The sequence below is a fragment of the Notolepis coatsorum genome, assembly GCF_963971535.1.
Source record: "Notolepis coatsorum genome assembly, chromosome: 15".
In the NCBI taxonomy this organism is placed as follows: domain Eukaryota; kingdom Metazoa; phylum Chordata; class Actinopteri; order Aulopiformes; family Paralepididae; genus Notolepis; species Notolepis coatsorum.
In genome coordinates, this window is record NC_140179.1 from 35,426,082 (window position 1) to 35,452,666 (window position 26,585).

General features: G+C 47.0%; 1 protein-coding gene across 1 annotated transcript in view; it reads left to right on the plus strand.

Moving 5' to 3' along the window:
• irak3 (interleukin-1 receptor-associated kinase 3) overlaps positions 1-21,359 on the plus strand; it is a 51,921-nt gene extending 30,562 nt beyond the window's left edge. Inside the window, exons 8-13 of the mRNA XM_084330418.1 lie at positions 2,451-2,569; positions 7,711-7,909; positions 8,007-8,069; positions 8,872-9,039; positions 11,902-12,337; positions 19,768-21,359. Coding sequence (XP_084186544.1) covers positions 2,451-2,569; positions 7,711-7,909; positions 8,007-8,069; positions 8,872-9,039; positions 11,902-12,337; positions 19,768-19,874 — 1,092 coding nt within the window. The 3' untranslated portion in view covers positions 19,875-21,359. The remainder of the gene's footprint in view (positions 1-2,450; positions 2,570-7,710; positions 7,910-8,006; positions 8,070-8,871; positions 9,040-11,901; positions 12,338-19,767) is intronic.
• The last annotated feature ends 5,226 nt before the right edge of the window (positions 21,360-26,585 follow it).

Consider the following 26,585-nt stretch of genomic DNA (forward strand, 5'->3'; position numbering starts at 1 on the left):
GGCAGGAGCACTCATTCAAGGGTACTACGACTATGCGTGCACCTCATGGTACCAAAGCACATCAAAGGCGCTAAAAACAAGATTACAAACATCACAAAACAAACTGGTCAGACTACTACTTGACCTTACCCCTAGAACCCACCTCACCCCTGCCCACTTTGACAACCTAGGATGGCTGAAGGTGCTCCCATAGTCGAGCGGACTGGACTCTGCGGAGGTCTACTGGACTCTTTGAGCTTTCATAGTCGAGCGGATATCCGCGGACCAATTTCCTACATGTCTCGCGCCAGTTTACACCAGTTTACACCTCGCGCCAGTTTGTGTGACACCAAGTGGGCGCCGCGGACGTCCGCGCGTCAGAAAATAGGAGCTTCGCACTTGGACTCTGCGTTGGGTCTGCTTTGAGTACCCTTTGGGTCAGCTTTGAGCCCGTGGGAGTCTGCTCCGTGTACGGTCCGCTCGACTATGGGAGCACCTTTAGAGTAGACGACAGAGTACAGCAACTTGCAATGGGCCTGGTCTACAAGATACACTACGCGACCAAGGTACCCATGTACATGTCAAAATACTTCCCAAAGGTCAGTGAATACCACGATCACAACACCAGAGGGAGCTCCACAAATCATGTTAAACCCAGATTCGGCTCAAACAAGGGACTAAACACGTTTCCCAATTATGCCACATCAATGTGGAACGCCCTACCCAAAGCTGTAAAGGAATGTGAATCCCTACCCACATTCAAAACCGCTCTTAAAGAGCACCTACGGGAGGCTGCAATTCGAAACTGGCCACCGTAAATGTCCAAACCCCCCACCCCCTCCTAATAGACAGTCTCCTCCCCACCGCATGTATTATTATTCTCTACCCGCCATATGTATATTTCTCTCCCACCCACCCACCCCCTCCAAATGTACAGTCTCCTCCCCACCGTATGTATATTTCTCTCCCACCCACCCCCTCCTAATGTACAGTCCCCTCCCCATCATATGTATATACTCTGTCAGGATCTATGGGTAACAGTACTGTATATTTGAATACCGTTTATGTCACATATGTATCAGTATTAAATACCTGTATGTCCCTATGCCATAAATGTCATGTATGTTGTGTATGTCATAAATGTCAATATGAATTGAAAATGGGGGACCCTGATGTAAACAAGACAAACGTCTTTCTCTGGTCTGCATCCCCTTAACAATTGTGTGTATTGAGCCGTACTGTATTGTACCCATTCTGCAATCTGTTAAATAAAGTTTTCATTCATTCATTCATTCATTCAGCCTGTAAGTATCTCTGCATTTATCAGGGAAGCACACCCAGAGAAAGAGGATGTTTGCTCGGTTAGGCTATATTTAAAAAAAATATATATATATATATAATAAAAAAGAAAACATGGATTGTCTCACAGTCCGGCACGCACCTGAGATGAAGTAGAGTGAGACCATCCTTTGTACTCAAAAATAAACATTTGAATATAATTGTAAAATAGAACATCCTCTTTTTAGGCACTTCTCTGTGTGGGCTGTTTCTGTCCTGCTGCCTGTTACATTTCCTGCTAGATTGTGAGGAATTCCTGTTTTAGTATTAGCTGTTCAACTCTCCTCAGACATCCTCTCTTTTAGTTTGCTGTGGTCACGGTTAGGTTTCCGTTTTCTGTGTAATTCGGTAACCATTAGCGTGAAGCATAAAGATGCTGTAAGTGGTGTTTTTTTGTTAAGATAAGAGTTAAGTAGCTCTACATTCCAACAGCCGTCACTGATATAGAGTGTTGGTCAGTAGCATGGGTCTCCCAGACAGTACCTCCGCTCTGCAGTAAACAGAAAATACATTTCCTGGTATCCCGTTCCCACTTTATCCAATCAGGAGAGAGAACCCTAGATATTCTTACTCATTTCAAAAAAATCTTGCCAAGCCAAATGCTGCCCGGATTTCCCCAAGGGGATCAATAACTGCAAGACGAGCTTAAACTAAAGGATACATTAACTCTAATGAATTCAAACATATGATGAAGACCATAGGAAACTAAGGGCGGGACAATGGGGGACCCTGATGTAAACAAGACGAAAGTCTTTCTCTGGTCTGCATCCCCTTAACAATTGTGTGTATTGAGCCGTACTGTACCCATTCTGCAATCTGTTAACAACATTTTCAATCAATCACTGCACAATGAATTGTAAGTAAGGGTGCAATTAGCGCTGTGCAATCCATTCTTTGTGGATCCCGGCCCCCTATTTGTTTTAATTGACAGAGTGTATTTTCTTTCCTTGGAACTGTGTCTAAAACCATGAGCTCACTTGTCTGAATGTTTTAACGTTTGTTTTTGTCCGAAACGAATGTGTTTTTGCTGTCCTTCTTGGCCAGGTCACTCTTGTAAGAGAGATTTTCATCTCAATGAGTTTTTTTATCTGGTTAAATAAAAAATAAAGGATCTGTTGTTTGTTATCCTGCAGGGTGGTGAGGCCACTCTGTCCTGGCAGGAGCGACTGAACATCATCAAGGGAACAGCCAAGGCTGTTCACCACCTGCACACCGCAAAGCCCTGCGCTGTGATCTGTGGCTCCCTCTCTAGGTACCAAGCAACACACACACACACACCTGACAGCGGCTCAGGAGGTAGAGCGGTCGTCTGGTAGTCAGTCGGAAGGTTCCCGGTTTGATGCCCACTCCTCCCGGGGCAGCGGGTCGATGTGTCCTTGAGCAAGACACTTAACCCCTAATTTTTCACGGGTGGTGGTATACGTAGGACCCAATAGCAGACAAGTGGAGACGGCAGCAAGTCCAAGGGTTTTAATGACACAAGACTAATAAACAGAACAAGGGAACAAAACGAACAAAACAAAACCTCTCAGTGAGAACTGGGCCCTATTCCCCGTACCTGGTTCAACTAAGTCGATCAAGAGTCCCATTATCCAGCTTCAGTTAACCCGATGTTTGAAGCCGGGATTTTCATGTTCCTCGAAGGTGGATTCAGTCTCGTTAACTCAAACCAGACTTGAGACCCAGGATAAGTGCGCGCGGCCGCTTCAGTTGAAAAGCCATCACGTATCGATAGCAGAGATCCTGATTTTCTAACGGCATTGATTGATTAATTGATTTAAAACTTTATTAACAGATTGCATTACGGCTCAATCGCCTCGCCGACAAGTTAAATGCGTTATCTATAGGCTAATTTTAAGTCCCTCATTACCCCAATCAATCAGATTATATTTATTTAAACTTGCCTGCTGGCAGTAGGTTTATGGAATGGATAATCAAATGAGATCTTGCTAGCGAAAATAATTAGTTAAACTGTTATACGGAATAAGGACACGGCTCTCTTACCCATTGATTGATGTATGGTGGATCTTTTACTTATCTACACTGTGGTGTAACGGTGTCTGCTTTTGACTTTCACACAGGCGGCCCGGGTTCGAATCCCACTTCTCCTAGTCTTTTCCTTCTTTTTGCAATGTAGGAATAATTCAATTTGGTGCACGTTGAGAGCTATATAAAGAATGACATCCTCAATGCATGTAGATTTATAATATTTTAACTTAAAACTAGGCTACTTTTGCGTATAATCATTAATATTATATTCCAAAAGAATGATATTGGAAAAGCGGGGTTTCGAACACCGGTCGCCCGGTTGCCAAGATTCAGCACTAGCCGCTGCGCCACTGTGCCACATGGGATATACTCATTGTTTATGCATTAATGGACGAGAGACCCGTGTTTAGAATATTTTTCTTACCAAAAAATGAAGTTTTATCTCTTTATTCTCAAATGCATTAATGTGACGTCAACGGCTCATTCAATTTCTCAAATCCGTCAAAAAGCGCATCTCATCAGACATTTTAATCCCAGTTACAATATCACACAAAAACCACAATCCCTGCATAGACACTTCAATTTTATGCTTGAATGAAACACAATCCGGCGCTCCGTTAAGCAAATCTACAGCGGAGATTAATATATGAAACTAATCAGAGCCAACGGCCGATAGGTTTCATTCATTAAAAATATCCCCGCGGGATTCACATTTGCAATGAGCCGTTATTAAAATAACCACATGCAGCGTGTATCGCGACTCCGAGCGCCGTATATGACGTGCATTATTTTATTTAGGACAAAGTAAATCTATAGGCTCAATATGATTTATTATCAGAGTTTAGTTCTATTATTATACATTTCAAAAGCCCCCTCTAGGAAAATGAAGCACAGAAACGTAACTAGATTGTGAGAATCATTTCAGGAAGGGAGCTGGGATTTCTTTGCAGGGGCGTGGCCATGGTTCATCCGGCTAACTTGAACTTAACCCTGCTCTCGACCAGGCTCAAACTTTTTGATCTGTTGTCATGGTGATTTAGACAATCGCGCGTCGGGGAACAGAAAGGTCCGGCTTAAGTCAGGCTTGACCGAAAGTTATCCGGCTAACTCAGTTATCCAGGTACGGGGAACGGGGCCCTGGAAGAGGGTAAAAAGTAAACACAAACACAAACTCTAAGTACTAACATGGGGACCACTTACTTGGAAACAGGGAACTTGAAACATGGAACGAGCAACATAGACAGAGTAGTTGAGACAATGAACCGACAGTGAACAGGCAATAAGGAACTGAAATACACAGGAACAAATGACAAACGAGAAACACCTGGGATGATTACAACTGGAGACACCTGGGAGGGTAAACAGACTGACCAAGAACTACAAGAAACAACACAATGAACTACAACTATGGATGACAAGACAAACACCATACACTGGGACAAAACAAGCAGACTACAGACACTAAACTGAGAACCTAATAACCAACAGTAACTACAAAGACTAAGACTAAACAGATAACCTAATACAAGACAAGAAGAGTGACACTAGACAAGACAAGAAGAGTAACACTAGACTAACAGGGGAACATGAAGAGCAAGAGAGAGAAAAGGGAAAGAACAATAAGGGACAGAAATACAAGGAACAAACACATACAGGGACGGGGAGAGGTAGAGCAGGGGTAGAACAGTCCATGAACCGGTGGGATGTTACGTCGCCTCCGCCGTCGGTGTGAATGTGTGCATAGAATAGACATAGGCATAAAATGAGCATAAAATTGGCACGAATATAGACAGAAATAAAATGAGCAGAGAATTGGCACAAATATAGAGCTATAAAATAGCTCTCATAATAATAGCATAAAATAGCTCTCATTTACAGTACAATAATCACAGTGTGGATGTAATGAGTCTAAGTGGCAGAGTGTATTAAAAGGCTACGGTGAAGAGATATGTTTTTAAGCTTACTTCTGAAAGTATTTATCGAGCTAGCCTCCCTAATGTCCATATGTTCCATAGCTTTGTTGCATAAAAAAGGATTAAAAAAAAGAGAAATTTTGGACCCCAAGCCCTATGTCCTCAGGAAGCTCCAGGTGGTCCAGAACAGGGCAGCACGGTTGGTACTGGGCTGCTCACTAAGGTCTAATGTGAGCCTTATGCATGCCCGCCTCTCTTGGCTTAACGTTGAAAATAGATTGTCTTTTAATATACTTGTGCTGTTCAAGTTGGTCATGAGCAGTAAGACTCCTGTTTTTATACATAATCAGATTGTTTTTAGTAATACTGTGCACGAGCATTACACTAGAGGTTCCAGTAGTGGGCAGCTTGAATTGCCAGGTCCTAGAACCAGCGCTCTGGGGAGATCTTTTATTTTTAGAGCATTAACTCTGTGGAATGGCCTGCCTCGGAACCTCTGCTGCATTTACAGTAGATTCACTTTTAAAAATAATCTTAAATTGTTTTTAACACTGTAAAGTAATTTTTTGTTTTTGTTTTACACTAATGTCATTTTAGCTATATTAATTGTTACAGTAGGTTCATTATGCATTGTGTGTACTGACTTTTAATAATTTTGTTTTTTGCAATAGTGATTGTTTTTGTGTGTTTTTTTGTGTGTGGACCCCAGGAAGACTAGCTGGTTGCTATCGCACCAGCTAATGGGGATCCCTAATCAAATCAAATCAAATCAAATGTCCTACCGGTGAAGGTAGACTTTGGTTTTAAGCCTGCGCCTCCGCCGAATATACTGTATCACACATATTAATAAGATAAGATATTACTTTATTGATCCTCTAGGGCAGCGGTTCCCAAACTTTTTTGGCCGTGCACCCCCTATCACCTCCTGACCTAGCTGACACACCCCCCAATGTGTTTCTGTTAGAAAAAATTGTTGCTGGTCTCCGTGCACAGATTTTATTTTTTATTTTATCTCTTCCCACGGCGACTATGGATAGGGAATTTCTTTATTTAATTAAAATGTTCACAACAACATGGATGCATGTACTCTGCCAGCATGTTTAATATCCATAATACTAAAGGTTTGACTAAGATTTTTATGAAATTTTATTGTAAAAAAAGAAAAAAAAATATTTACCACCATTAGCCTTTTCATGTCACACACCACCTAGAGGGCGCTCGCACACCACAAGGGGTGCGCGCACCACAGTTTGGGAACCACTGCTCTAGGGTGAAATTCTGGCATCATAGCAGCATGGGGGAGGGGGGGGGGAAGGGGAGGTACAGGTATGGGCAGGGTACAAAGACATAAATATAGGCAATACAATTAGATCTGAATATAGACATATTGGTTATATTATACGTTACAATAAATATAGGCAATAAAGAATTTGAATCTGAATTATCCTAAAAAGTAAACAGTATACACAAGGTGCAGTGTACTGTAGAGCTGTTAGCTGTTTACAAACATACCACGTTCGAGTAATACCAACTGAGTCACGTGACTAAGTTGCCCCCTTACCTGCGCGAGCTGCTGCGCTAAAAAAGTATGACGGGGCTCTATGGAGAAACCATGGCACTCCCCTGTCTAAAGGTTGTTTCAAATAAAAATGGCTGGATGTCATTTAGCCAAATCAGCATGTCTGTGAGTGTGAGTCTTTCACCTTTTACATATCTAGCTTTGGCATGGATTGATTGTTTAAACTTTAGATTGTTAAATGCAAATATATTGTAGTCTGCCCCGTTGTTCTGACCAGGATTACGTTCCTTTTGCCTCCTCGATGCGTGCAATCACTGAGTCTGACGTATATACAGCGAACAGGTCTATAAGTATACTGTATAAAATGTCACTCGGACAGATGCAACAACACATCAACCAGTAATACTTCATGTGCAGGTATAATTAAGATTATAATTAATTATCTTCTCTTCCCTTCCCTTCTCTCCTCTTCTATTCTCTTCACCCTTCTCTCATCTTCTCTTGTCTCTTCTCTCCTCTTCTCTTTTCTTCTCTCTTCTCTTCTCTCATCTTCTCTTTTCTTCTCTTCTCTTCTATCTTCTCTTGTCTTTTCTCTCCTCTTCTCTTTTCTTCTCTCCTCTTCTCTTTTATTCTCTTCTCTCTTCTCTTCTATCTTCTCTTGTCTCTTCTCTTGTCTCTTCTCTTGTCTCTTCTCTCCTTTTCTCTTCTATCTTCTCTTGTCTCTTCTCTCCTCTTCTCTCCTCTTCTCTTCTATCTTCTCTTGTCTCTTCTATCCTCTTCTCTTCTCTTGTCTCTTCTATCCTCTTATCTGGTTTCTTCTCTTCTATCCTCTTCTCTCCTCTTCTCTTCTCCTCTCTTCTCTTCTCTTGTCTCTTCTATCCTCTTATCTGGTTTCTTCTCTTCTATCCTCTTCTCTCCTCTTCTCTTCTCTTGTCTTCTCTTCTCTTGTCTTCCTGGCGTATGCGCTTGCAGTCCCAACATACTACTGGATGAGCACCTGCAGCCCAAGCTTTCCGACTTTGGGATGGCCCGCCTCAGGCCAAACTTGGCCAATCGGAGCTGCACCATTACCATGGACACCGGCTCCCATAGCAACCTGGGCTACTTGCCGGAGGAGTACATCCGTGACGGCAAGCTGTCCTTCAGTCTGGACGTCTACAGCTTGGGAATGGTGTGCAAACGATAGAACCACTGCGGTTTTTAAGAGACGGGGGGAACATTTATGCCACTGTTCTGAAGCCTGTTGACCATGTTTCCTTTCTCCTCAGGTAATAATGGAAACAATAACAGGACGGCAGGTCGTAGAGGAGACTCCCAGGCGCACCCTGCTGGTGAGACGCGGTATAGGTCGTCACTGTTAACCCTTGTGTGTCTGTGTCTGTTCGCGTTTTCTGTTACTCACCTGATGTTCGCGGGTCTGGCGGACCCATTTTAAAACAATGACGCCATAACGATTCATGTTAACAGATATACTTAACAGATGTTGACTTTATCTCAATTACAAGCAATCTAGACAGCATATATGGTTATATATTTGCCATTGACCTCTGCTAGATCACATTTAATAATAGAAATGGTATTGATTTAGTGATAGAACGTGACGTCTGTAAAAGAAAGAATCCATTGTAATCAAGACATGAATGGAATAGAAATATAAATGTAACAAGGTGGAGGCAGACAGTGAAGGAACACAGTTTTCACCAATTAACTGTTATTTTATTTGTTATTCACAGTAAATGAGCCAAGGCCAATGAGTCTCAGGTTAAAACAACAATTCATTATATAATTTCTCTTTTTTAGTAAACATTGAAAACGGGTCCCACAGACCAGAACACCACGCAAGGGTTAATACAGGATACAGTAACATACATAAAACAATAATCAATGTCATCATATCAATGATACGTTTCTTTCCACATGCAATCACATGTTTTCTCTCTCTCTCTCTCTCCCTCTCCCTCTCTCTCTCTCTCCCTCTCTCTCCCTCTCCCTCTCCCTCTCCCTCTCTCTCTCTCTCTCTCTCCCTCTCTCCCTCTCTCTCTCTCTCTCTCTCTCTCTCTCTCTCTCTCTCTCTCTCTCTCTCTCTCTCTCTCTCTCTCTCTCTCTCTCTCTCTCTCTCTCTCTCTCTCTCAGAGAGACGTGTTGTCTGCTGAGGTGGAGGACAGTGGCAGTGTGGACTCCTGTCTGCGCTTCCTGGACCGGCGCGCTGGGCCCTGCCACCATTCCGTGTCCCTCAGCCTGCTCCGCCTGGCCCTGGAGAGCACCGCCAGTCGCCACCGCTGTAGACCCAACATGGAGGCTGTGAGTGGACACAATGAAATAGATAACAATGGAACTTTGTTGTTCAAATACAGCTGGTAGGGTTGGGTTAGGCCAGTGCTTCTCAAACTTTTTCTGTCAGGCCCCCCTTTGGCGGACCAAAATATCTTGGGCCCCCCCCCCCCCCCCTCGCCCCAACAAAATAGTCATGAAATGGGCCATGTTTAAATTTATTGAAATAACACCAATATCGTGACCTTTCAAATTGACAACACCTTCCCTCGCAAGAGCCACCTTGCCTCGCTGTGAAACAGCACTGCAGAATGGTCAGCTCCCATCTCCTCACACAGCGCAGAGAACAGGCGCGCTTTCAGGGGTCGGGTTTTGATGAAATTTACCACGTTTATAACTTCTGTCAAACCTCATTCAGCTCAGGGCTAAGCTGTCTTGACGCTGGCGCCTCTCTGTGAATTTACAGTGCGTCCATTGCGCGTTTGGCGAGACCCCCTTGATGAGCGCCTGTAGCCCCCTCCTTTTCCCTGCCATGGCCTGCGCACCGTTTTTTTATCAAGAGTAACTTGGTGATCCTTTTCTGTGTTTTATTAAATAATGATTTTCAGATTTTGAGAAATGGTCAAACTTATCCAAATATGGTATTTTCATGGAGAACAGTGCAGCTGCAACAGATAGCACTTTTTTTTTTTTTTTTTTTTTTTTTTTTTTTTTACTCAAGGCCCCCCTGTCATGTCTCTGCGCCCCCCCTGGGGGGCGCGCCCCCCACTTTGAGAAACACTGGGTTAGGCTGTGAGTGTGTTTTTTTTCTTATTTTCTTTCTATAATTTTCTCCCATCCCCAATTTAGTTGTTATGCCAATTCCCTTCCTGGTCGTTGCACGCATTGCCCTACTGTCGGCCTGGGGAGGGTGTGTAGACTATCACATTCTGCCCTACTGTCGTTCTGGGGAGGGTGTAGACTATCACATACTGTCGGTCTGGGGAGGGTGTGTAGACTATCACATTCTGCCCTACTGTCGGTCTGGGGAGGGTGTAGACTATCACATTCTGCCCTACTGTCGGTCTGGGGAGGGTGTAGACTATCACATTCTGCCCTACTGTCGGTCTGGGGAGGGTGTAGACTATCACATTCTGCCCTACTGTCGGTCTGGGGAGGGTGTAGACTACCACATACTGTCGGTCTGGGGAGGGTGTAGACTATCACATTCTGCCCTACTGTCGGTCTGGGGAGGGTGTAGACTACCACATACTGTCGGTCTGGGGAGGGTGTAGACTACCACATTCTGCCCTACTGTCGGTCTGGGGAGGGTGTAGACTACCACATACTGTCGGTCTGGGGAGGGTGTAGACTACCACATACTGTCGGTCTGGGGAGGGTGTAGACCAGGGGTCGCCAATTAGGTTTGGCCGCGGGCCAGATTTTCCCCAAGCCGTTGCTTGGCGGGCCAGGATAAAAAACAATGGCTACTTTAATATACTGATATTGAAAAAAGACAAACTTTTTCTCTGGTCTGCATCCCCCCAACAACCGTGTGCACTGCGCCGCACTGCACTGCACCCACTCTGCAATCCGCCAAACAAAGTTCTCACTCATCCATTCATTCATGAACAGCTCTCAGCTGTTGCAGATCACCGCGGCGCCGGCGGGTGATGAACAGATCAGAATGCATGAAAACACGACTCACCATACCTCCTTGTTTGTTGTTATGTCCTCCAAAATCCCTGCTAATGTTTGAAATGATCCACTCGCCGCCCTCCAATTCCAGATTGGCGTTGAATGCAGCTACTTCATCTGCCAACTTGCCTTGTTGTTGTTGTTGTCGCCACATATTATGCAGAGAGGACGTCGGCTCGGCACGCAAGAATCACCGACCTGTTGCGATAAACCCGTATTTTAAGTATGGCTCCTGTTTATTAAAAGAAGCGTTATATTTCCCCGGCGTTGCTATCCAAAGATGTTTGTTTTGTTTTCTTCAACTCGCTCGCGAGTCGCATCTCGAACGCGGAAGTGAAAGTGCGTTAGGGAAATAGACACGGGGCCCGGTGGGACTATTCCATTGGTTCTCCCAGTCCACCTGACCATTTCTAGCATTTCAATTGGCTATAGTGACAGACATGCTTTTGATGACTGCCGGTAGATAGATACAGCTTCACAATAAAAGACACCCTGGCGTCCCGAGTGAATATTTCCCGCGCGTCAAATAAATATCATATTCTCAAAATAATCTGACGGGCCAGAAATTATTGCTGGCGGGCCAATGTTGGCCCGCGGGCCGCCTATTGCCGATCCCTGGTGTAGACTATCACATTCTGCCCTACTGTCGGTCTGGGGAGGGTGTAGACTATCACATTCTGCCCTACTGTCGGTCTGGGGAGGGTGTAGACTATCACATTCTGCCCTACTGTCGGTCTAGGGAGGGTGTAGACTATCACATTCTGCCCTACTGTCGGTCTGGGGAGGGTGTGTAGACTATCACATTCTGCCCTACTGTCGGTCTGGGGAGGGTGTAGACTACCACATACTGTCGGTCTGGGGAGGGTGTAGACTATCACATTCTGCCCTACTGTCGGTCTGGGGAGGGTGTAGACTATCACATTCTGCCCTACTGTCGGTCTGGGGAGGGTGTAGACTACCACATGCCTCCTCTGATACAGCTGGTAGGGTTATACTGTGAGTGTGTTGTTTAAATACAGCTGGTACTCAGTAGTACAAATTTATATATTTTATATCCAGTTTAATAACCTGTACATTGTATGTTACTATTGCACTTTACTGCTACATTTGCACTGTGGTTGGATGCCAAACCTATTTTCGTTGTACTGTACTTGTGCTGTATGATGACAATACATTTTAATCTAATCTAATGAAGAGTTGTTATCTTATCTGCAGGTGTTACTGGAGCTAAGCCAGCTGCTTCCTCTGCCCAGTTACCCGCCAAACGACCAACCGCACACCCTGGACGACCAGGCCCTTCCTCACGCGGGCGTCGGCCCCGGACCCAGCATACCGGTGGAGGACGACGAGCAGTGCGGCTACCCTCTGGCGGCGGCGGCGGCAGCAGAAGCCATGGTGGGGCCCTGCGAGTACAGCCAGTCGGAGGTGACCTTCTTGAGCGGTGGTTCGGAGCCGTGCGGGAGCGAAGAGGCGTCCGATCGGTTATCACTGGAAGCTGTGAAAACGGCGCCGAGCCCGCAGGAGGAGGAGGACCTGGACCTGTACGGCAGCTGGCCCGTTCAGTGCAGCTGCGCGGCCGAGGCAGACGGGCAGGGCTGTGAAGACTGCCGGGCCAACGGGTTCACGCCTTATCAGTCTGACGTAACTCACGGTGAGGGTTGCTATTACTGTCATTGCTAACAGCTAAGGCTAGTGGACCAAGCTTTGTTGAAGCATGTTGTTTCTCCAGGTGCTTCAACAGATTTGAATTGCTGTTTTGGGCAGTAGATAGGATCTTTGAGCCAAGACACAATTTACACTTAACTAAAACGTTCTTTTCTTTGTGCTCGACAAAAGAGAAATAGTGAGAATATCCATGTGTAAAAACTCGGCTACTGGGTGCCGCCATGACAGTCTAGACTAGAGTAAACAAAACACGACCCACAACGTGTCTCCACAGGAGGTGACACAGGAGTCAGGACTGCGCTGCAGCTTGCTAAAGCTTGCTACCAATCTACATAAAAATAACGCAGTAACGCAGTGACAAACCATTTAGTAACGGTAACAGAGTTACTGAATTTTAAAAGTAATGCGTTAGAGTACTAGTTACTGCCAAAAGTTGTAACACGTTAGTCCCAACACTGATGACAACAACTTTTGGCTGATAGGAGGAGCATGTTCAGTGCTAAGACTAACACTCCCTAAATGTAGCACTGAACGGCACAGGAAGTCCTTCATTGCAACAGCCATCAGACTTTACAATGCATCTGTTATGGTTTGACACCGACCCCAAACGCAACGACACAAGAGAGTAGGATTCAGAGTTGCCAAAAACAGGGGCTTGTTTATTGAGACTAATTAAACAGCATAGAATAGGAAGAGTCTAAACAAGACAGGAATTCAAGCAAGGATGAAAATGTTCTGCTGCTCTGCAGCTTCTCCCGAGGTGGTAGTAGGGGGTAGCAGATGCTGACGTCAGAGCCGCTCTGCAGACCTCTCTCGGCAGAATCTCCGAGGTGATGCGGGACCGAGAGAGAGAGAGAGGGAGCGAGTCAACACAGGGTGCAGGTAGAACGAGCAGGAGAAACAGGAGAGGGGACTTGTACCCAAAAACAAAAGTTATCCAAGTGAACTAATCTTCGTGTAAACACACACAGTGAGCAATGTTCCAAAACACAATCCCAAGTGAAAAATATCTTCGGTGCAAAAATAGACACTGAGAGCGAAGTCCAAAATACAATCCAATGTGATAATATCTTCGGTGTGATAAACACACAGTGGGAGATGTTAGGTCAAAATATTATCCCAGTGAAACAATCAAAAAGGCAACCGCTGGGTGAGTGACTGTCTGATAAAAAGGTGGTAATCTTCAGTGTTATAAAAACACACGAAAAACGGAATTTGATCAAAGACAGTCATTAAAAACTCACCCAGGCGTTGTGCGTAAAGAGCGCTGGAACAGCAGCGGAGCGAGCGCGTCGCCACGGGAAAAAGGTGTCCAAGAGGAAGGCTTCTTGGATATCCTGAAGGTAAAGCACAGGGAACAACAGCAGCAGCAGGAACGGCGAATGCAAACAGAAAATATCAAAACGATCCAACAAAACTTGAGTGGGGAAACGGGGTATAAATAATACGGGATTGATTGATTGACAAGCAGTGACAGCTGGGGGATGTGATTGAAAAGCGTGTGGACGGGAGAGAACCAATCAACGACGTCTCTGGGAAGAAGCGTGTGAATGGGGGAATGAAATGATTAACAGAAACAAACGGAAAACAGAGCGAGGTGGTTTAAAGGAACAGAGCGAGGAAGTGAGCAAGGACAGAAACCTCACAGTACCCCCTCCTCCACGGGAGCCACCCGGCGACCAGGCCGACCCGGCTCGTCAGGATGGGCACGATGGAAGTCAGTGATCAAGCTGGGATCCACGATGAGCTGCCGGGAGACCCAGCTACGCTCCTCAGGACCGTAACCCTCCCAGTCCACCAGGTATTGGAACCCCCGGCCCCGCCAACGAACGCCCATCAACCGGCGGACCTGCCACTGGGGGTGACCATCCACCAACACGGGAGGCGGAGGATCAGGAGCTGGAGGCATAAGGGGACTGAGGGAGACGGGCTTAACCCGGGAGACATGGAACATGGGGTGGATGTGCATGGACGCAGGAAGTTTCAGGCGCAGGGCCGCCGGACTGAGTACCTTCAGGACCTCGAAAGGTCCGACGAAACGGGGGTTGAGTTTCTTGGCCGAGGACCGTAGCGGCAGGTCCTTTGCGGAGAGCCACACCCTCTGCCCAGGGCGGTAAGTCGGCGCAGGAACCCGGCGCCGGTCGGCACCACGACAGGCGCGCTCAGATGTCCGGAGCAGCGCGGTCCTGGTGATCTCCCAAACTCGTCGGCAGCGGTCGAGGTGGACCTGCACGGAGGGAACTGCCACTTCCGCCTCCTGTGCGGGGAAAAGAGGGGGTTGGTAGCCCAGGGAAACCTCAAAGGGTGAGAGGCCGGTGGCGGAACTGACCATTGAATTGATGGAGTATTCAACCCAGGGAAGGAAACGGCTCCAGGATGCCGGTCTCTCGGCTGCCACACACCGAAGAGCAGACTCCACGCTCTGGTTCATCCTCTCCGTCTGCCCGTTAGTCTGGGGATGATAACCAGAGGAAAGACTGACCGTTGCCCCCAATCCCTTGCAAAAGGCCCGCCATACCTGGGAGGTGAACTGGGGCCCCCGGTCAGAGACGATGTCCTGGGGAAACCCATGAAGGCGGAACACGTGGTGAGTCAGGAGGTCCGCCGTCTCGGCCGCCGAGGGAAGCTTGGAAAGGGCCACGAGGTGAACCCCCTTGCTGAATCGATCCACCACGGTCAGAAGGCAGGTGTTCCCCTGGGAGGAGGGCAGACCTGTGACGAAGTCCAGCGCCACATGTGACCACGGACGGCTCGGAACGGGAAGTGGCTGCAAGAGCCCGGAGGGTGCCTGGTGAGAGGCCTTGCTGCGGGCACAGACCGCGCAGGCCAATACGAACTCCTTGACGTCGTTCCGCATGGTGGGCCACCAGAAACGACGAGCCAGGAAGGAGAACGTGCGATGGACGCCAGGGTGGCAGGCGAACCGGCTGGTATGGCCCCAAAGCAGTACCCGGGACCGGGCAGAGTCGGGGACGAAGAGACGATGCATAGGGACGTTGCTAGGAGCACGCTGGAAGCGTAGGGCACGCCTAACCACACCCTCGATGCCCAAGGTGATGGCTCCAACCACTCGGGCCTCCGGGAGGATGGGAGTAGGGTCCTCAGAGGGTGGAGCCCCCTTGGAGTGTAACCGGGACAGGGAGTCGGCCTTCGTGTTGCGGGAACCGGGGCGGAAGGTCAGCGAGAAGTCGAACCGACTGAGGAAACTGGCCCATCTCGCCTGCCGACCGTTGAGGCGCCTGGAAGCGCGGATGAACGTCAGGTTCTTGTGGTCCGTCCAGATGGTAAAAGGCTCCTCGGCACCCTCTAGCCAATGACGCCACTCCTCCAACGCAGCCACGACCGCCAGCAGCTCCCGATTGCCGGTGTCGTAGTTCCTCTCGGCAGGGAGGAAGCGACGCGAGTAGAAGGCGCAAGGATGCACCTTCTGGTCCGAAAGAGAACGTTGGGATAGGACAGCGCCCAGGCCAGTATCCGAGGCGTCCACCTCCACAATGAACTGTCTCTTGGGGTCAGGGTGGAGCAGGATAGGGGCGGAAGTGAACCTCTTCTTGAGGGAGCGGAACGCAGCGCATGCCGCTGGGGACCAGTCGAACGGCAGAGCGGGGGAGGTCAGCTTGGTAAGTGGCTCCGCCACTTGACTGTAGTTCCGGATGAACCTTCGGTAGAAGTTGGCGAACCCGAGGAAACTCTGTAACTCCTTCCGAGTGGTGGGTTCAGGCCAATCCTCCACAGCTTGGATCTTGCGAGGATCCGCTCGGGTCAAGCCCTTCTCAACGATGAAGCCCAGGTAGTCGACGGAGTCGGAGTGGAAACGGCACTTCTCCGCCTTGACGAAGAGCCGATTGTGGAGGAGGCGCTCCAGCACACGGCGGACATGCTGGATGTGTTCCTCGAGGGTCCTGGAGAAGATGAGAATGTCGTCCAGGTACACCACCACGAACACCTCCAGCATGTCACGAAGGACGTCGTTCATGAGTGCCTGGAATACCGCCGGGGCGTTGGTGAGGCCGAACGGCATCACTAGGTACTCGTAGTGGCCCCTGGGGGTCTTGAAGGCGGTCTTCCATTCATCGCCCTCACGGATACGGACAAGATGGTAGGCACTCCGGAGGTCCAGCTTGGTGAAGAACGAGGCCTGGGTAAGTGGCTCGAAGGTGGAGCTCATGAGAGGTAGAGGGTACTTGTTCTTGATGGTGATCTCGTTGAGCTGACGATAGTCGATGCAGGGTCGCAGGTCCCCATCCTTCTTACCAACAAAGAAGAAACCGGCCGCCACCGGGGAGGAGGAAGGCCGAATGAGTCCTGCTTCCAATGACTCAGAGATGTAGAGATCCATCGCCTTCTTCTCCGGAACGGTCAGACTGTAGAGGCGGCTGCCGGGAAGGGGAGCCCCTTGGCGGAGGTCGATGGCGCAGTCATAGGGGCGGTGAGGTGGAAGGGCCTGAGCCCTGGATTTACTGAAAACCTCCAAGAGGTCGTGGTACTCGGGAGGTATGGACGAGAGGTCCGGAGGCAACTCACCAGCGGGCCTCCGGGGCGGGGGACAGGACGCCGCCTGCAGACACAGGGCGTGACAGGAGGAGCTCCAGCCCTTGATGGTACCGGAGGACCAGGCGATGTGGGGCTTGTGCAGCGCGAGCCAGGGCCTACCCAGGACCACCGGGACAAGGGGGGATTGGGTGATGAGGAACTGGATTCTCTCAACGTGGTTCCCAGCGATGGTCAGCACGACTGGGCCGGTGCGTTGAGAGATGTCGGCCAGGCGGTGTTGGTCCAACGAGAAGATCTCCAAGGGCCTCACAAGGTCCTCAAGTGGAATGTTGGCTCGGGTAGCGAACTCGAAGTCGAGGAAATTCTCGTCTGCCCCAGAGTCGATGAGGGCCTCCACCGTGGCACGTTGGTCCCCCCAGGCCAGGGTGACGCTCATCAGATGGTCAGGTGGTGCGCGGCGCTGGGAATGGGAAAAACGGCTCACCAGGATCTCCCGGGGTCTCGGCGAGCCTGATCTTTTGGCCGGGTGGGGCAGTCGGCGATTCGGTGTCCCGCACCTCCGCAGTAGAGGCAGAGACCGGACCTGAGCCTTGCCTCACGCTCCGCCTGGCTCAGATGAGAGCGTCCCAGCTGCATGGGTTCCTCCTCGCGAACCGAACGGGGAGGCCTGCTACCACCAGTAGTGTTGAGGACAGGGCGTCCAGGAGTGACGTCATGCGTCCGGGGAATCCGGGGTACCTCAGGAGGTAACAGTCGGGTCCTCTCGCGCCTTCTCTCCAGGAGGCGTCCGTCGATGCGGATGACGAGGCTAAACAGGTCCTCGAGGGAGTCGGGCAACTCCCGGGTAGCGAGCTGGTCCCGGACTGCGTCACTGAGTCCCCTCAAGAAGGTTAGGCGAAGTGCAGGGTCGTTCCATCCACTCTCCACCGCCGCCAGTCGAAACTCCAGGACATAGTCCGTCACCCTGCCGCTCCCCTGTCGGAAAGTCCCCAACCGGGCTCCGGGGTCCAGACCTCGGGCTGGATGGTGGAACACTCTGCGGAGCTCCGCCACGAAGTCTGGATAGGAGAAAACAAAATCTGCATCCATTGCCCAGGAGGAAGTGACCCACTGGGCAGCATGGCCTGAAAGCAAGCTCGTCATATAAGCCACTTGGGACCCTCGAGCAGTAAAACGGCTTGGTTGATGACGGAAAACCAACTCACATTGCATGATGAATGTGGCACACTCCTCGGGATTGCCGTTGAACAGCCGTGGGACGGAGAGACGGGGTTCCCGAGGTGCGGGATCTGCTGGGGCTGCGGTGAATGCTCCTGAAGGATGTGAAGGAAGTAAAGCATTAACGGTGTCGCTCAGCGAGTGAAGCTGAGCGAGAATACCGGATTGTTGTCCCGCCAGAGCGGCCATTGACCCCTGAATAGGCAGGACCTGTTCCCTGAGATCCTGCACCGCAGCCGCAGCCCTCTCTAGTTGGAGACTGTGATCCCTGGTCAACTCGACTTGATTAGCAAGTGCGGTTCTGACCCTCTCTGTGTCGGCTGGGGTCGTCATTTTGGTTGGATCGTAATGTTATGGTTTGACACCGACCCCAAACGCAACGACACAAGAGAGTAGGATTCAGAGTTGCCAAAAACAGGGGCTTGTTTATTGAGACTAATTAAACAGCATAGAATAGGAAGAGTCTAAACAAGACAGGAATTCAAGCAAGGATGAAAATGTTCTGCTGCTCTGCAGCTTCTCCCGAGGTGGTAGTAGGGGGTAGCAGATGCTGACGTCAGAGCCGCTCTGCAGACCTCTCTCGGCAGAATCTCCGAGGTGATGCGGGACCGAGAGAGAGAGAGAGGGAGCGAGTCAACACAGGGTGCAGGTAGAACGAGCAGGAGAAACAGGAGAGGGGACTTGTACCCAAAAACAAAAGTTATCCAAGTGAACTAATCTTCGTGTAAACACACACAGTGAGCAATGTTCCAAAACACAATCCCAAGTGAAAAATATCTTCGGTGCAAAAATAGACACTGAGAGCGAAGTCCAAAATACAATCCAATGTGATAATATCTTCGGTGTGATAAACACACAGTGGGAGATGTTAGGTCAAAATATTATCCCAGTGAAACAATCAAAAAGGCAACCGCTGGGTGAGTGACTGTCTGATAAAAAGGTGGTAATCTTCAGTGTTATAAAAACACACGAAAACGGAATTTGATCAAAGACAGTCATTAAAAACTCACCCAGGCGTTGTGCGTAAAGAGCGCTGGAACAGCAGCGGAGCGAGCGCGTCGCCACGGGAAAAAGGTGTCCAAGAGGAAGGCTTCTTGGATATCCTGGAGGTAAAGCACAGGGAACAACAGCAGCAGCAGGAACGGCGAATGCAAACAGAAAATATCAAAACGATCCAACAAAACTTGAGTGGGGAAACGGGGTATAAATAATACGGGATTGATTGATTGACAAGCAGTGACAGCTGGGGGATGTGATTGAAAAGCGTGTGGACGGGAGAGAACCAATCAACGACGTCTCTGGGAAGAAGCGTGTGAATGGGGGAATGAAATGATTAACAGAAACAAACGGAAAACAGAGCGAGGTGGTTTAAAGGAACAGAGCGAGGAAGTGAGCAAGGACAGAAACCTCACAGCATCACTGTGCCTCACTGCATCACTGAGCACAGGGTGACAGTTACCATCTTCCTGGACTTTTACTTTTAAAACAACACTGTTCAATATTACACTTACTGTAGACTTCTGTATATTTTTACTGTATATCTTTTTACTGTATATTTTATGAGCGATTTGTAGTGTAAAATTTCCCTCGGGATGATTAAAGTATTTCTATTCTATTCTATTCTATTCAATACATTTGAATCTAATCTAAAAGAATCCCCCTCTAAATCCAGTAGTCTAACCCTGGCTGTGTGTTCTGTTCCAGGTGACATCAGTATTGAGGAGAACCCAGCGAAGCAGAGGCTGCGAGAGAAGATGGATTTGTACCAGAGAGGCCTGATGAAGACAGAAGAGCTCCTCTCCATGTTTTAATAGGAATACACGTGGGGGGGGGGGGGGTGGACCTCCTCCTCCTCCTCTGATTTCCTGACATCACATCCTGTGGCTGGGTGGGGTACCGTGATACTACCGTGTTGACTCAGAGTCTTCCTATATGCTGTGTGTCATTATTACACACATGCTATTTTTATATAAAAATGATTTGCCTTAATAATTATTGGGGCGACAGTGGCTCAGGAGGTAGAGCGGTTGTCTGGTAATCAGAAGGTTCCCGGTTTGATATTCCCACTCCTCCCGGGAAGTGCGTCGAAGTATCCTTGAGCAAGACAATTAACCCCCTAACTGCTCCCGATGAGCAGGTCGGCACCTTGCATGGTCGCCTCTGCCGTCGGTGTGTGAGTGAATGTGAGGAACAAAATTGTAAAGCGCTTACCAGTTATTATATTTCTCCCCTTTTAAAAAAAAGTATTTTTTTTATTTAAATTTTTTTTACACATGCTGTAGTTCTGTTATTTATACATTGTTTTACCAGTGCAACATTGTTGAAAAGCTTTTTTTCCCTTAACCAACAATTGAACGATTTGTATTTATTATTGTTTAATTTCTATTTTTTATTTACATATTTTTTTACTCTGTGCCAGTTGTCTATGCTGCCCGCCTCCTTTACATTATTGCAGGTAGTGCGACGGAGACAAAGGTAGACAAAACCTTTTCACTGACCTACACTTAGTCAATCACCTGACACCCGCAGGAACGGAAGTCTCTCCGACAGGAAACAATCCCTCACAAATGTGTCTCCAGGGATGGGCAAAACTCAAACCAGGGTTCGAGTTATCACCTGAGAGCTATGGGGGGCCCCGAAACCATGCGCCGCCGGAATTCTTTTTTACTCTTTTTTTCTTGAAATTGTGGCCGTTTTTGAAGTTATATTTAGAGGAATATCTCATTAGGATTAGAGTCTAATACTAATGAGTATTGACATCACACAACAGTCTAATCATTAGACTATTGTGTGATGTCATTATTCAGTCTCATTCTTAACCATAAATATTTGTTCATTTTCTTACTCACCTCTGATATATAATGCCATATTTACTTATTTGCATTTTGCATCTGATTGACAAATGAACAATTTAATTTGACAAATGCGACACAATTTATGAACTGAAGACAACAATATTATCTATTAACAATTTATTTAGGTAACAAATAATACAAATTATACAATGACATGCAAATTTCTCGATTCTGATTGGCTGAAACAGTCAAGTTACACGTGGGTATTTGTCATAACCCCACGCTCTTGGTCCCAGGACCCGCCCACAACCGAATTACTATCAATCCGCCAGTGCGACTTTTTAGAAAAAAACAAGATGGCGGACAATAATCTTTACAAATGGATGTGTTGAAAGGGTCATAACGAGTCATTCAAAAATGATTCTGTCACGTGGAATGTGTTAGTCTCTTACACAATGTTGGATGATGTAATTAGTGGGTCATGAGTCATTGTGGAACAAAATAAAAATCACGCAAATTGATTGATTGATTGATTAATTGCAATTATTCTTTTTTTTTACCTACTTTCTATAGAAGCAGCTGGGAGGTGCGCTGTTTTAAGTGAGCGTGGATTATTGAATTGATTGATTGATTGCCAATTTGATTACTGTCTGCCTTGTTTCCAACTGGTTAAGCTTGGCGACTCTTTCGAAGTCGCTCTCTTTCGAAGTTGGTTAAGGTTAGAGTTTGTCTTTAGAGCAGGGCGATAGACCACCAGCCCTGATTCCAAACTCTAACCTTAACCAACTTCGAAAGAGAGCGACTTCGAAAGAGTCGCCAAGCTTAACACATTAACTGCCACGCAGTTTGCCCGTCTCATACCACTCTCTGCCACCACTCTAAGCCTATGGAGATGTTCACCTTCTTTGCAGGGCTATAACTTTTTTAATTGTATTGCTAAATTGACATTACTATGGCCCATTCAACATCGATTATCTATCGTTCAGGATGTAGAAACGTTATACTTTTTCATTCATAGATTCATACGAAAATACCGTCTAGAATATAAATATGTTTTTATCGTTTTCTGCAGTAATTCCTAGAACGTGAGTTATAGGCATAAACGCATATATAGATTATCAACTGCTGTTTGTTGCCGATACACGTTATATTAAAAATTTCAACTGTACATGATCCTAAACGTTATGACTGATCATGCGCGGTATGGGTGATATATTGATCAGAGCAGTTTGCATTATTAATTATAAACACTCACGCTGAAAATGACGTCAGCGTCCTCTTACCGTTCGCCGATGAGACTGGAGGAAAAAGATCCCACTTATTTGACGGTGATCTACTCGATCCATTTCCGGTTTGTATAATAATAATAAACGCCCAAATCATATCGATTATTGAGTTATGGCAGCGATCCATATACACGACGTGTGTCTAGAGTCCCGCAACAATATGTGAGTGCCGGACGCATTTGCCCGGTGCACCGAGATCACCAGAGATCCATTTCCGGTTGTAACTCGCCGATCATCCACCAGGCGGCAGTATTGAAGCATTGCAGAGTTGTGCAGACTCCCACTGCATCAGACCAGGTTCCGTGAGGGCATTCTGAATACCATGGCGAAAAAATGAAATATGATCTCAATAACGTCGTACGCCGTGGAATGGCAGAATTAGCATGACCTTGAAACACGTTGTACGACGTTTTTGGCGCAGGATGTGTTAACCAGTTGGAAACAAGGCGGACAGTAATAAAATTAGCAATCAATCAATTCAATCATCCACGCTCACTTAAAACAGCGCACCTCCCAGCTGCTTCTATAGAAAGTAGGTTTAAAAAATATATATATAAATCCCTCTTATAGGGCAAAGAAAACAAATTGTTTTCCCTTATAGGGCAAAGAAAATTTTTTTTTTTTTAACCTACTTTCTATAGAAGCATCTAAGAGCGTTTTCACACCTAGCTCATTTGGAGCTGTTGTTCCGGAACCTGGAGCGTTTACCCCCTATTTCGGTTAATTTGGGCATATGTGAACAGTACACAGCAATCGCATTCTGTTACGGAACAAAACAAGCGGGCCGAGACCGCCTAGAGAGAGTGGTCTCGGAGCACTTCCAACCGAACCCGAAGCGACTTGTACGCTGTGAGAATGCAATCGACTTAACAAACCAACACAACTCACTTGCCGTACTGTGTACGCGTTGCATGATGACGCTTTCACATTGAATTGTGGGCGGGATCAGTTTGTAGTCTTTAGGCAGCTAGATCGGTAAAGTTAGCTATAGACCACTGCACTTCCACGTTACATTGAAATCGGGGAGGAGAGAGCGGGGGGAGCATAATAAATGAATGTGGATGAGAGCCTTGATCATGTAAGTGGTTGCAGCTACGGCTGTGGGGGGTGCTGGAGACATGATCGAATAGACTTTTATGCGCCTGAGTTTCCTGAACACGGCGCGACCCATTCCTAATCGATCAGAACTAAATCGGCCGATTTACATCACGGCTCTCATCCACATTCATTCATTTGCTCCCCCCGCTCTCTCCTCCCCGATTTCAATGTAACACAGAGATTCAGGGTTAGGGGGGGGGGCACACCCCAAAATCTGACCAATGAGTGACAGTTTGCTTGCGCATGCGTTTGTTTTGGTCCGCTGTTAACACAGCCGTGTGAACACAAACGAAGTAAGGGACAAGTACAACATTGTATCATTATAGTCCCTGTGTCTCCCTGAATCGGAACAAAGCAAACGAACTACAGGTGTGAAAACGCCCTAAGAATGAAGTTCTATAGAAAGTAGGTTAAAAAAAATTAAAAGTTGGAAGTGTTAGTTTGTTGGATGTCTTAGTTGATAGACAGTTGGATGTGTTAGTTTGTTGGATGGCTTAGTTGAGAGACAGTTGGATCAGGGCCGGATTTAGGATTGTAGGAGATCCGGGGCTTAGCCCAGATAGTTGCCCGCGTTAGCGGGCACGGATTTTTTTAACTTCGACACCACAACCTTTAACTTATACCACCACCTTGGGCGGCTACGTGGCGTAGTGGGCAAGGCGCTCGCCACGAATGCAGGGACGCTGGGCTCGCCTGTTCGAGCCCAGCGCTCCACATTGCTTTCAGTTTAGCTGGTCGTTCATACTAATACACATTGGCCGTATTAGGGGGTGGGAAACTGATGGGTGGGGATCGGGCGTTGTGGACAGCGACTCCTACAGGTCGGTTGGTGCGCCTGCGCAGTAGAATCAGGAAGTGTCGGGGGCAGCGTGAGCCTCCCACGCGTTACTCCTCGCCACTGAGAGATCGAGCTGCGCAGGTGAAAAGATGCAACTGCTGTTACCTCAAGTACCGGAGGGGACTTGTGCTATGTATGACTTAGTCCACATTGCAGCCGGCTTGTGGGAGGCAAGAAACAGCGTTCGTGACAGGGGAGGGTTGAATTGGATGATACGAAATTGGGATGGGAGAAAAAATATAGAAAATGGGAGAAAAAGTGGATAAAAAAAAAAAAAAACGTATACCACCACCTTAAAGCGGACAAAAGGCACTAGAGAACACTTAAATTCACACCCTTTAATTAATGAAGCAAACTATAATAATTTATAATAATAATAATACACTGTGTTTGTATAGCACCTTTCATACAAGAATTGCAGCTCAAAGTGCTTCACAGCAGTACAAAAAGACAGGCATAAAATGAGCACAACATTGGCAGATCAAGAGCAATGCATAAAGTGCAGACATAAAGCATAAAATAGATAGCAGTAAAATAGACAAAGTCAAGGTAAGACATAGAACATTAAATCACATCGTCATATTAGGATCTAAGATCTAGGGTTAACTTGATAAAATAGTTAGTAAAATAGAATAAAATAATGCAATAGTGCATTGCAATAAAATAGTTATCGTATTTTTTCGGGAGGCCGGTAAGGAGTGCATTACGCCAGGAACACACTGCTAACGAATGAATTTCACGTGCGGCTCCCTCGTGAGATCGCGCGCCTGGTCAGGAACACTGGACCTACGACTTGAGCGCGCGGAAGCCACCGAGGAAGGCACATTTACATTGGGACAGCTGTAAATGCCTAGTCTATATGCGATGTCAGTCATTTTAGAATGATGATCAGTGTGCCTGTACTCCTGAAAGAGCAGCGTGTAGCCCCAGCAGCAGCAAGAGCTTATTATTATTATTATTATTATTATTATTATTATTATTATTATTATTATGCAACATTGTAATAGTTATAGGTATAAACAAACATACAGACAAACATTCGAGGCGTTTATTTGCAGATACAGACACAGCTGGTTGAACAACATCTATATCTGTGGTAAGAATGCAGATATTCAATTGTATTTCTGTGACAATGCGCGTGGCGCGCCGCCTCAAATAGGATCGAGGCGAAAAAGTAGCTTACCGCTCGGGAGCCGCTCGCGAGGCGCGCTCCCGCTCGCGGCCAGTGTGCCTACTATCGTCCGTTAACATGGGAGCGGAAGTGAAGAGGCAGCCGCCCGTCCGTCCGTCCGTGTTCATTCGTCAGCAGTGAGCCCGTGGCATTACAGTAGTTGAGTCGGCTTGAGATAAAGGCATGGATCTGGTTTTCAGCATCCTTTTGATTTATAAATGGCCGTACTTTAGCTATGTTTCTAAGGTGGAAGAATTATGTTTTTGTCAACTTGTTGATTGTGATTTAAAGCTTAGGTCTGAGTCTATGTACCATAACACCAAGACTTAACTCACTCAAATACAGTTAGCAGCTGGATAGACTACAGATGGAAATGAGCTTCTGCTAAATCTGGTGCAAACATATTTTCATGTAACAATGATTAATTGTCCAAAAAATATATATATATATATTTATAATTTTTATTTTATTTTTTTAAATAGATTCAGGGCTTTTCAGAAAACATTCAGGGCTTGAGCCCAAGTAGCCACCCCCTAGCCCCGCCCCTGAGTTGGATGTGTTAGTTTGTTGGATGTCTTACTGAGAACAGTTGGATGCACTTCCTAGCTGCTTCCACATGAAGGCAACTTCTCTTATTTTTTTTGGGGAACTACTTTTTTGGCGGATGGTTTTGTCAATAAATCTTCAATTAATGTGTGTTTATTGTATAGCAATAAGGTTGGATGACATCGGCCATTGTATAAGTAAGGGATAATGTATAGCTACGAGGTCATTGTCGCAAAATAATTGACCGACACAGAGTTTAAAATACCGAGCCGCCTCGGCGAGGTGTTTTAAACGTCAGTGAAGGTCAATTATTTTGCGACAATGATCGAGTATAGCTATACATTATCCCGCTTATTACATGGCTAACTTACTAACAATATACCTAATTCATTTTACATCGACTCGCAACAGTAACACTGGTTCTGGCTCCGCTGAGTGCTCGTCGCTCCGCCCCCCAGCAGCTTCCCCGGCAGCCGGCAGTTTGCACTGATGTCAGTGGGCTTGATTGCGAACAGCTGCGCACAGCGGTCATTATTGTGGGCTTGATTGCGAACAGCTGCGCACAGCGGCCATTATTGTCCCACAGCGGTCATTATTGTCTGATAACTGACCTCTGACGCGCGCTATTGACCAATCACAAGCAAGCATTTTGGCGAATGTGAAAACGCCATGTAATAAAAGCCATTATACAACGGCATGCAAATTTCTCGATTCTGATTGGCTGAAACAGTCAATTTACACGTATTTATTTTTCATAATCCCACGCTCTTGGTCCCAGGACCCGCCCA